The following is a 12,570-nucleotide window of genomic DNA, read 5'->3' as shown; positions in this document are numbered from 1 at the left end:
TAATGAGTGAATCGTAGATGTTATAATATGTCGCTTTACCCAAGTAAAAAGTCGACCACACGTGTTATGGCCTCGTTGATGAGAGTAAGGACCTCTACTAATATTTTCCCTTCCTCTCCCATTGCATTGAGAGTCACGCCAAAAACAAAAGACCAGACAATCATGCCCAGTATGTTGGCTCCTTCAACATACTGCCTTATCAGTCACACCTCTGTTCTATTGTGTAACAAGACCAGAAAGTCACTGAGCATAAAGCTCCTAGAGGAACGGCATACTGAAAGATTATCGCTGCAAAGATAAACCTCACAAAATAATATCTTCATAGTGATAGAGAAAACATATTTACTGTTTCCAGGCTAAAGTTTTGCTCAAACTCTTCGATTTCAACCTTATTATAGTACCATACTGGTACTATAATAATAAAAAAGTGTTAGTTAGTGTTCACATCATAAATGTGGTATTGCTGCCATGCCAGACAATTTTTTTTAATCAGTTATCACATTATAACATGATACGCATAACTGATTAGTTTTATCGAGGCCAGCTCTATAATATTGGACACAGATTAAATTTGTGCATCTGATCGGCGTGACGTCAGGCCAATGGAGCATAACTCTGACTCTACCTGTTGTATTCTGGCTTTGTTTATTTCACGTCCCCAGCTTCTAGACCTGAGAGAGCTAGACAGTCAATGAGAGTGATCCTGATCCTGTCTGAATACACACTTCTGCCCCCTACCAGAGACTAACTTATCACGTTGAAACATGTAAATTATCATGTTATAACGAGATAACTGGTAAAAAAAATGTTTTGTCTGACATATCAGCAATACGCTTCCATATAAATGTTACATGGAATGAGTTGTATGTATTGTAATGTGCCTTCATGAAAAACAGACCTGTTGGAAGCTGGCCAGGATCAGGTTGGCTGGCGTCATGTTCCTATAAACAATATACAAAAGTCACACTTAGCAGTAAACTTGCAATGCAAACCACACAACACATGGACATTATGTAATGTTTTCTGGATGATTATGTGACTTATTAATTATATATATGTAAGTTGTTTCCAATAGATTTCAGGGGAAAATATTGTTGTTTTTTATCCACTACAGATACATGACTGCAGGTTCTTTCATGTTTATTTATCAATACATACTGAATTCAGTGACATCTATTACTTCACTTCAGTAACTTCAAGACAGCACACTGTTCAGCTTAGTTCAGTTCAGATAACTAAGACTGATGACATAACTCAGAATATCTATTCAGTTCAAGAACTATTTACACTACATCCATCACATCCAATGCTACATTGTACATCTATCATAGGCAGCCACATTACTAACACAAAATCCAAAATGAAATAAATATGACACAACACAAGTCAGATCAACTTTGCCTAGTTAGACTAGACACTACACATGGTGCCAATACCATGAAAGCAAAATGATGTGATGGGTAATAGAGGGGATTCCAAAAAAGTTGGCAAAATGACTTTTACAGAGTTCAAGGAGATGTGTGTATGATTCATTTGTCAACAGTCATGAAGGAACACAGTGTATCTTTCAAGTCATACATAAAGAGGTTGAGACACGAGCAAGAAAAGACAACTTAAAACTAGCTTTTATGCTCAGTAAAGGCTCAAGGCACAACTAATATCTTATCAGTATGGAAAACCATTTGCAGATATTGACTCAGGAGTGTCTCACAAAAGGGGCTCGTGTTTATCAAGTCTATATATCCATGACTTTTGAGGCTGACGTCGAAACATTGTAACAGCAAGACATACTGCTTCTCTCACATTTTTTCAAAACCGTGTAAGGACCCTGGCAAGAAGCATTCAGGCCTACACCACTCTGTGGTAAAAGAAAAAGAACCTTGGTCTCCTTTGGTCTCCCACCAAAAAGCCACATTCAACAGCTTTCTGATCAAACCAAAGCTGTTCATGCAGTTGTGAGCTTGTTTCTATTTGCCTACTTCACAAGCTCACAATAATGGATATTTAAAATCAGATTACTGTAACACGGTAGTTTTGGCAGAAACTAATTCAAAATGTTTACATTTCTTTGCAGGAGCCTTGGGCCTTGCCACCCTTGTTGCATCACCCAACTAGCTCCATTCAAATGAATCAGCAGATTGTGTTTTTTCATTCAAGGCTGCTGTTCTGGACATGGCCTCAGAACTCAAGGACAAATATGTAGACTTCATCTCCTCTGAGTGCGGGAGGGAGGTTTTTTACAACTTGCAGGTTAAATATTGGTTATCACCATAGCTTCATCCTTTTTACATCAAATGCTAAAATTGTACTTTAAAATATTTTTCAAACAGTAGTAATATAAAAACAGTAATAATAATTGTTTTAATGATTTCAGAGTGGTGCACAAAAAATAAATATAAATAAATAAATAAAACATGTGCTGTAATTTTTCAGCTTCCTCATTCTAGTTAAAGGGCTCGACCACGAGACAAAGTGTAAATGACGAGATGAGCCAACACTTAATGTGTGACCTTTTGCTTCATGTGTTTTTGCAGGGCTGCTATGTCCAAGTACTGCACATTCATGTGGGAGAATTGTGTCTTAAGTATGAGAAACATTCGTGATCATTTTATTAAAGTTTAAGATTTTAGGTGAGATGTATCTGTAAACTTGCAGCACTGACAAAAAGCATAGTTCTATTACAGATACAGAAAGTCTTGTGAGCACCTCTTGAGATCTGTCACTGTTCTAAAATTCACAGTTGTAATACTTTTAATTACTTTTACTAATCTAAGAACTATATTTTCTGTGTGGCATTTGTTCAACCACTGTGTAGTTACAGTGCAAAACATGCATGCATTTCTGATGTGGAATTGTTTCTCCCTCAGTCACAATGGCTGTAATTACAATCAAACAGAAAAGCCAAAATGAAAACAAATTTCATATGGGTTAAAAAAAGGTCTATTCAATATATTGTGTAATTTCTTTCTCATAGTTTAAGCTAAAGTTTCATATAGAAATGACACAAGTCAACAGCAGGCATGTGCTGAATGGTCATCAGTGGAAATGTCTAACTGGAAATGAACATTATATAAATATAAATGAACATTATTGTGTGTTGCTCAAAGGAACCCGATTGGACACAGATTGGAATTGGGTTTAAATGGTTTGACTTGCGTCTAGTTTATTCTTATACATAACACTAACATATAATGTATTTTAACATTGTGGCGTAAAAACTTAAATACAATAAATTTATTGCAAAACAAATCTTCCTCATTCCAGTGAAAGAGCTCAACTGTGAGAAATATGTCAGATGGAAAATAACACTGGTCACATTGTGGTTCATGTGGTAGGAGCACAGGGGAACAGGGGAACACTGTTGCTATGATGGGAACCACACTAACTGAAAAAAGAATGTGTGCTCTGATTATGCTTAAGGTTCACAGATGATGCAGATTTTCTGTTTGAAAATAATACATTTTGGTTCTGGTGATAATGTTATAATCCTAATTTATTGTAGCATTATTCAATACACACTTGTTTAGATTGCTTTGTATTTATTAAGAGTGAGATTCATCTGCAACTTGCAACACTGACAGAGAGTGCAGTTCCAATGTGTGACACAGGAATAAGATGCATCTCTGGAGATGACTGTCACTGTTCTTTATTTATAATTGCCATCTCTACTGCATAGCATTTGTTGTTGAATTACCAGCTATTTATATTGCCTATATTTTTTTTTCTTCAGAAAAACAGAAGTAGTCAGCCAAAGCAGAGAAACAACTTCCCAAAAATGAGTCCTAATAAAGTAAATATAAAACAACACTGGCACACACAAGTGCGTTATAGTCACTGGTGCTGACGCTTTTCTATAAAGAATCTAATCCTGCATCATAGATCACATAATAATCACATTACAGTGATAAATGTTATAAAGAATTGAGGCATGCATTAAGTTGAACGAAAGAAGGTGAAGGTGAAGGTGCAGAGAAGTGGAGTTGAGTGGCACATGTAGCACACATTATAGCCAGGGTGGCAGTTCTTATTGTGAAAGAGTGACTGGAGTAATGAACAGGAGAAATGCTGGACAAAGAGAATATGTAATAGAAGTGCAGGACGGCATGGGCTGAAGTTAAGGTTAGAAGTGATGAATTTAGAGCAACCGATAAAACCAAAGAATGCAAGAAGTATTGAATGGTGCAGATGGTTTGGATGAAGATGGTTAGAATAGGAGGTTAGAGAAGAAGCCGTTGCTGCCAAGGTAAACGTTAAGGTATGTGTTTTGATAGCCATGGTTGACTGGGACGGTTATATTGTACTGGTCGTGAAAGCAGTGTCTGTTGCTTGAAGTTCGGAAATATGACAAAAAGGGTTATAAGAGCAGCATTTATAGATTGAACATAAGGTGTGAATATGGAGGAACCAGTGTGGTGATTTTCTTGCAAGAACCTTTAGCTACCTCTTATCACAAAGTTTCAGATAACCACTAACTACATGTTTCTTTTGCAGGCCTGATCTCCACTCACTCCCCGCTGAGGCAACACAGGACCTGCACACACACATATTGTTAACAATGCACACATTCAATAAAACATTTGCCAATTTGTTTGTGCCTCATTCTTAAACATGTTAACTCATTGTGATAAACACCAAAAGTACGTAATGAAGACTCCCTTTATTACAAGATGGTTGATGCAAAACACCTTCCTTGAGGTATACTTAGGTGACTTAGTCAAAAATATACCATCTGATTTGATCAAAGAGGCCCTTCCAAGGTTTAATTCAAGGTATTCCTCATAATTTTCCACGTCATGTTTGATATTAATAATTTGCCTGTTATAGTCCTTTCTTTCCTTGTGTTAAATTTAGTCACTAGATTTCTCTTTATTCAAACTGTTCTCAAATAAACCAGATTTTATATTTAGATTTTCTTTAATAGTTTAGCTGTGTGTCTCTTAACAATTTCTATAAATATATCCATGAATCATTATTTGAGATGTAACTCCTCCAGTGACAGGCTTGAAGCAAGAGGTCTTGATTAAAATACAGGGCTGTATTGCTGGTGAAGCAAATTAACAAAAAAAGTAATGCTGTATGCATGTCTCATAAATCTTATGCCATAACATGGCATAGCTACAACTAATCACTTTTACAATTGGCTTAAATTAACCATAAACATTATGAATAACAGCCAACATAACTCATTGCTGCTTATCACAAAGTGGTGCTAAACATCCTTTTACAATCTTCGTCTCTCTTCGCTTCTCTCTTATGTTTCCATAACAACAACATTCTCTTTCACTTCCTTTTTCTAGCTTTATTTTAGATTTGATCTTATCTCTCAATATGGTGAGAATGTCACACATTTTTAAAGCATGCAAATTTAAATGTGTGAGAATCACAATCACAAGACTGCACCCTTTAAATCAATACTATAAAACAGGTCAGATAGTGTATGTTACTGAACAGAGCTTGCTGTCAGCAGCCACAGTAAGACCCCTGAGTTATCTATATGAAAATTACAGTTTGAATTCATCCTATTCATTAGCACAGTGCAATCCTCTTAAGGTTTAAAGTTTAGATTGTTTAACTGATTCTGTCCATTATCTTCTCTCATTTCATCTTATTAACCTTTTCAGATGGCAAGGCTGTGGCATTTCATGCTCTTGTGCTGCTGCTGCGTATTCATGTAAAACAGCGCTCTCATATCGCGATCTGATCGACACATATGGTACACATTACATCACACAAGTGTCTCTGGGAGGAGAAATAAAAGCAATCACTTCTGTCAGGACCTGTGAGGCAACCATGAGTGGACTGTCTGCAACAGAAGTCAGTGACTGTTTGTCTGTCGAGGCTTCTGCTAGCTTTGCAAAAACAGCCAGTGTTTTAGCAGCATATGAGCATATTACAGAGGTAATTTGTGGAAGAGAACAAACTAGGTTCCGTTGTTTGATGGAAACTCAAATATGGCACCTTCTTTTATTGTTCAAACAGATAGGCCTGTCTGACAATAGTGTGAGAAACCATCTTTTAAAAAAGATTTTTTTTTTTTAACCTTAAAAACTGTTAAAGCTGTGAAAAATCACACTGTGACAAAATACGTTCACTGCATAGATTTGCCCAATGAGAAAAATCCCAACACTTCTTTTATTTCTGGTCTGGTTACCGTCACAAATATCCCCTACTTTTCCCCTACTTTTCAACAGGCAGTAGCTAACTTTATCTGCCAGAGTAGTTATTTAAGTCTGCCTAACCCTCACCCTAACCCCTAACACACATGCTAATACAATAAAATAATCTAAAGACAATATTATGCCCTTTCTTGTTTTAAAATGGTTTTTTTTCTTGTTGTTGTTGCTGTATATATTTTTGGCCTTACTCTTTAGCCAAGTTTCACCTCTTGTCTTGTGCGCTATGTGTTTTCTTGTTTTCGTCACTTGTGTGAGTTGTTAATTTGAGGTGGATCACTTTACACCTCAGCCCCCATAATATTGTCCAAATGTCACTAAAATCCTTGTTTCCCCTTTTGAGACATTTTTATTTTTTTCTTACATGTAGAGTGTGAAGTGGATAGAAATGTGTGAAAGAAGTTGGTCAAATACAGAACTTGTTAAAACTTTGTATTATTACATAGACATTAAAGACTGTACCTCCTCAACACCAATACTTAAAGTAGGACTTCGTGAGCCACTTAACACAGCTTGCTGTTGACACAGTAAGGTAACACACCTGAGACCATTCTCCTGTGGTACAGATAAGATTTTGCTGAGTAATCTCTCACACCAAATATATCATATTCAAAGTGTCAATGGTTTAGTAAAATTTTGTATTGAAAAGGGACATTCGGGGTTTGCTTTATTTAAATATTTTTATTTACATGGCTTTTACCTTCTGTTACTTTTCATTTCTTCCATACAGATGGCAAGGCTGTGGCATTTCATGCTCCTGTGCTGGGCATGGAGTCCTCTGTGTCAGCCATCCAGTTTGCGCTTCATTGGTACCCCACAGGAGTGTGAAAAGGCTCACTTTGTCCCTGGTTACAATCTGGGTGGAGAAGGCCTTGACATCGTCACAATGGAGCGGAAAGGTGCCTATGTCATCGACACTGAAACATGGAATCTTGGTAATAACACTTGCCGGCTCTACAAAAACAGCTACATGAAGGGTGACAAGCAGAAGATCCCAGTTTCTGTGGTGGACTGGAGACCCCTCCCAAAGTGCAATTTAAAGGTCTCCAGTACAGTCTATGATTCTGTCGAAACGCTTGTTAATGACTCCACATCATCGGTGTCCAATGATTGGAAAATTGGCCTTGAAATCCCTGTAGACCCTTCTGTCACTGTTGGCGTTGGCTTAGGAGGTTCCCACTCCAAAGACGCTACTTTTGGCATGCAAAAGTCAAAACAAGACCGCTACACCTTCTTTCGCCATTCTGTCTTCTGTAGCTTCTACCGGTGAGTTTGGAGACAGTTATTTATCTTTGCATCATTACTCTGAATTTATTTATTCAGTTAAGAAAGCAACATTTAATTTTAGCTTATCTGATGTCTCAGTACTGTAGTTATTTCATGAGTGTGCTAAATAAAATAAATATCAAGATGTACAGTATCTGACAAATAATGAATAGCAACTGTAACCTCTGAATGAAACAATATTGTTATTTTTTTGTAACTTGTTTTATCCCTGTGCTTCACAGCTACAGACTGGCAACAAACCCTCCACTGAGTCATGAGTTTGAATCAGCAGTGAACTCTCTTCCTTCGTATTCAAGTAAAACAGCGCTCTCATATCGCAATCTGATCGACACATATGGTACACATTACATCACACAAGTGTCTCTGGGAGGAGAAATAAAAGCAATCACTTCTGTCAGGACCTGTGAGGCAACCATGAGTGGACTGTCTGCAACAGAAGTCAGTGACTGTTTGTCTGTCGAGGCCTCTGCTAGCTTTGCAAAAACAGCCAGCATTAATGCCATGTACGAACACTGTCAGGCAAAGAAGAAGAAGTTAAACTCTCACCAAAGTTTCAGCAGCACATTTAATGAGCGTATTACAGAGGTCACTGGTGGAAACATCAACGGCGCTGATATTCTTTTTGAAGCACAATCAAACCCCTCCATCTATTACAGCTGGCTCGAGTCACTGAAGAACACACCTGATGTGGTCCGATACAACTTAAAGCCCATCCACATGATTCTGCCAAGTGGTCATCCTGCCAGGGCCGGACTGAAGCAAGAGGTGGAGAAGTACATCATGAAAAATGCGGTGTTGAAAAAATGCTCAGAAACCTGTAAGATTGGACACAGATCCAGCAAAAGGGATCCTTGTGCTTGTGTTTGTGACGGTTCTCAGAATATCAAGTCAAACTGTTGTCCTGCTGGGAAAGGTCTTGCAACGTTAAAGGTCTTTAAGCTCTATGCACAGGGTCTGTATGGTGACAAGTGGACTCAGACAGATGGTTCAGTTGAGGTCAGATATGGTGATCAGATAAAGCGCACTGTTATCATAAGTAACAATGACAATCCTAGATGGCGGGAGGTATTTGAATTTGGGCCTATAACCATCAACATGAAAAACAAACTTACGTTCAGGGTTTATGATGAGGATACTTACTGGAACAGTGATCTACTTGGCAAGTGTTCATTTGATCTGCGTAGTGGGAAGGTGACAGACAGCTGCATGTTAAATCATGGAACCTTCTTCTTTTCGTACATAGTCGAGTGTGCACCAAGTCTCAGTGGTGACCAATGTCAGGAGTACATACCATCCCCCATGAGTCCCTCTCTGGCCAAGATCTTCTATACCAGAAATGGTGTCCTTGTTGGAGAGGTGGAGAAGCAGTATGATAAATCAATCAGTCAGTCAGGTGAAGGTGAGCTGTTGAAATGAGATGGCATGGTGAAAGAATAAGGATTTGATTTGAAGATAATCTCACATGTAGTTAATAGCATCTTTTGCACTGTTGCTCTCATCTTTCTTTGTTTTTTCTGTTTGCAGAAAATAATTACATATGTTGTCAATTTCTCAAATTGAATCCAAAATGTTTTGTGAGAAATTGTGTTTGATACTCTCCCTTTTCTTCTGCTTCTTTCTTGTTAGTTAATCTGCCAATAAAGCATCAACAAAGACAACACAGGTGTCTGTCTTATTTCATGTTTTCTCTAAAATACTGTGCAATTATATCGTTTATGTGTAACATTGAAATGGATACTCATAAATCCATAAATCCATATAGACTACAAACCAACCACCCAAAATAGTCAAATATCTAACCAATAAAAATAATTTTGTTATAATATTATACTTACCATAACAATATGATTATAACTTTAACATGAACCGTTTCTCTTTCTGAATTTTTTTTTCACTGTTTGCACTATAGATATAACAGTACATTACTTACTTGAACTTTACTCATGTGTACTGATAGTTCTTGCATTAAATTAAATACAAAGTATATTGAAATATATATATAGTCATAATTTCAAATTACTTTCCCTTTAATCACCATACTGTATAAAACAAGTCACATGGCAAAATTTTCAGATTTCATCCTCCAAATAAGTATTAAAGAGAAGCAAGAGACTAAAGGGCTAAAAAAGATCCTAATCAGCAGCAATGACACACACACACACACACACACACACACACACACACCCACGCAAAACAAAATCTAATGAAGACATTATCATGATTATCTAAAAGAAATGTATGTAACATCATAAAATTATTAAAGGTAATACATATAAAATTATATGATTCACACATTTAAAAAACAAAAACAAATCAGAATATATTTTACCATTCATATTTTCAAATTCTCATGAGGTGAATGAGAAGGCGTGTATAGGTTGGTGGCGGTAGATTGCTGTGTGTGTTTCATGAGCATAAGGCAAACACCAACATACTGGATGCAAAAGCAGCACACTGTATGAAAACTGCAAGAAGATGAAGGGGAAGTGAGGCAGCACTTGGGCAATATGAGGATTTATTAATGATAATCTAATCTACTAACTCTTCTTTGTGCGCATGCGCGAAAGCTGTCTGTTACGCTCCTCCAGCCTTTGAGGTCGCTTTTTGACTTTTTTCTCTTTTGTTCGTTTTTGTTTTCTTCACTGTAACTCTGTGCAATCCCGCCCATTCTAAAAAAGGATGTTTTTAGAGAGTTTTTGTGCTTTTTGTCGTGTTTTTTCTTCGTGTTGTTTTTTTAAATGCCGCTTCCACATGGACACGCTGCCTTTGTTTACTCCGGGGAACAGCTGATCGCGCTAATGCCGGCCGGCATAGAAGCAAGACCAGCCGATATACCAGCTGAACTCTGGAGGATAACACACTGAGGATGCAGAGGAGGGTCGGGACGGGACGGGATTATAGAGAGGACAGGATCTGGGCCGTGTCTCCCTCTGTTGTTATGGAAATGTGCGGTCTCCTAGCAACAAATGGACGAGCTAACGCGGTCCACGCAGAGTATGAATGCAGTCTGATGTGCTTCACAGAGACATGGCTGCACAGGGACACTACGGACCAGATCATCTCCTTTGATGGCTTCCACACTGTCCGTGCCGACCGGGATTGAACCTGTCACAACAGCTCTGTAGCCCGGATGTTGAACTGTTGACCTGCTAGCAGTTGTCCATCCCTCCCTCTGCAAACCAACATCTGCCTGCAGCACCATTGGACCTTTTAATATATATATATATTTAATATATATATATATGTTGTTTTTGTTTGTTTGTATACTGGAGTATTGCAACAAAAAATAATTTCCCGCTGGGATTATTAAAGTATATTGATTCTGATTCTGATAATTTAATCATAATGGATGAGACAGCTGTCACTCTGTTTGTTGTTAACAGACTCAATAGTGTACCTCATACACTTCAATGATATATATATATATTATTCAGGGTTGCATCAGGCTTCATGATCAAATAAACTGTCCATATGCATGACCCCACTGTCCCTATTCAAGTTAAACTCTTTCAAACCTCATGTCTCTGCCTAAAACTATTGCTGATGCACAATATTATATTTCTGTCTTTGACAGAAGAGCACTCAGGATTCAGGATTCACAATTATTATAATACATTCATATTCATGCTGATTGATTTAAAGAGAGGAACTCACAGTTCAGCCTTCATTCATCCACTCTCTGTATGTGTTTATCATGATCACAGTTAAAGGAGGCTGGAGCCTAGAATAGAGCAGGGGGAAGTTCTATAACCACACACAGGACTGTGAGCAGTTAGGGGCACCTTGGCAGTGCCCAGGAGGTGAACTGGCACCTCTCCAGCTACCAGTCTGCCTTGCATACTTTGGTCCATGCTGGACCTGAGAGACCCTCTGCTTACCAAATTAAATCCCTACAGACTGAGCTACTGCCTATCAGCATGTGTGGCGTGTGATGGGTTGTACATACAGAATAGTCACCAGTCTGTCACAGGGCTGACACTTCATAAGTAAAAAACATTTCAGTTTACTTCACGTGCTGTAAATGGGTGGGGTATTCCAAAAGGGCTGAATAGTTTAGCCCTGTAAGACCATGATTAATTTTATTTACAAAAACAGGAAGCTCACAAAACACTTCTAAAAACTTGTCACACACCATGCTTTTTATTGACACCACATTTGTAGCAATAAAAGGAAGTTGTGCAAACTAAACTAAATCAGCTACTACCCCACCACAATGTGGGCTTCACGTTTTTAAAGACTTCTGGGCTAGTTGTCTTAGGTCTTAGCTGGTTGAACCCATGCCGCAATGTCAACCAATTTTTTTTTGCCCAATTTATATTCCATTCTCCATGTTTTCCCATTACTAAGCAGACATTCAGACTGAAATCAATTCTGAGTTAAAACAATGCAGGGGGTTGCATTGCATTGAGTCCAACATGGTCCTTTTTCCTTATGACAGTACTTGAGTTACTGTTTTGCTCTTCTTATGGCAGAGCTGGCTGTGTTAGTGACAGAAAGAGTCAGAAATCATGAAGACAGTGATCAGTGTGACTGTCTCTTTAGCTGACACAGGATCCACCTTTGTTGTCCTTTGTTGCAGTCTCTCTTAAGGTTCTCTCTTGGGTTTGACTCTCCTGGAACGCACACTTGAAAGTTTAGGGTCCGTTTTCCTTTATCTTAGAATTAGTCAACTTTTTATAGTCAAGTCAATTGCACCATCTTCTGGACAAACTAGGAGTACATAGATTACAGTTTTGTAAAATCACTTACAACCTGCCATAGATGGACTGAAACAAGAGGTGGAGAAGTACAGGAGAAAGATTGGGCGCAGAACTGGTAGAAGGGATCCTTGTGCTTGTGTGCACCAAGTCTTGTTGGTCAGGAATGTCATATCCACGCCCCTGAGTCCATCTTTGACCTTGGGTTTTGGTTAGGGAAACTGGTGAGTCATCTGCTAAATGAGTTTGTCAATCAGGTTGAAGCCTGCTGGTGATGTGAGATGGAATGAAACATGGAGATTTAACTTTGCCATTCAAAGATAATGTTTGTTTTGCTTTTACAATGTTGCTTTCACAAACCTTCATAAGCAACCATAATGTCCTTACTTTACAATTACAATTACAAACATGGT

General features: G+C 38.1%; 1 protein-coding gene across 1 annotated transcript; it reads left to right on the top strand.

Moving 5' to 3' along the window:
• Positions 1-6,297: 6,297 nt before the first annotated feature.
• Positions 6,298-9,118, top strand: LOC109141868 (perforin-1). Its single transcript, XM_027282328.1, has 3 exons — positions 6,298-6,705; positions 6,904-7,439; positions 7,682-9,118. Exons 2-3 carry the CDS (start codon positions 6,904-6,906, stop codon positions 8,874-8,876), a joined length of 1,731 nt encoding a protein of 576 aa, XP_027138129.1. The 5' UTR covers positions 6,298-6,705; the 3' UTR covers positions 8,877-9,118.
• Positions 9,119-12,570: the final 3,452 nt, after the last annotated feature.

Source organism: Larimichthys crocea, chromosome X, assembly GCF_000972845.2.
Source record: "Larimichthys crocea isolate SSNF chromosome X, L_crocea_2.0, whole genome shotgun sequence".
NCBI classification, from domain to species: Eukaryota; Metazoa; Chordata; class Actinopteri; family Sciaenidae; genus Larimichthys; species Larimichthys crocea.
Note: the sequence above shows the minus strand (reverse complement) of the source record. Positions and strands in the feature narration are given on the sequence as shown.

What these genes read in the sequence shown, in the direction of transcription:
- LOC109141868 (XM_027282328.1), top strand. Translation starts at nt 6,904, where the DNA reads ATGGCAAGGCTGTGGCATTTCATGCTCCTGTGCTGGGCATGGAGTCCT. An exon ending in GTCTTCTGTAGCTTCTACCG is followed by an intron (nt 7,440 to 7,681) that starts GTGAGTTTGGAG and finishes TGTGCTTCACAG; the next exon opens with CTACAGACTGGCAACAAACC.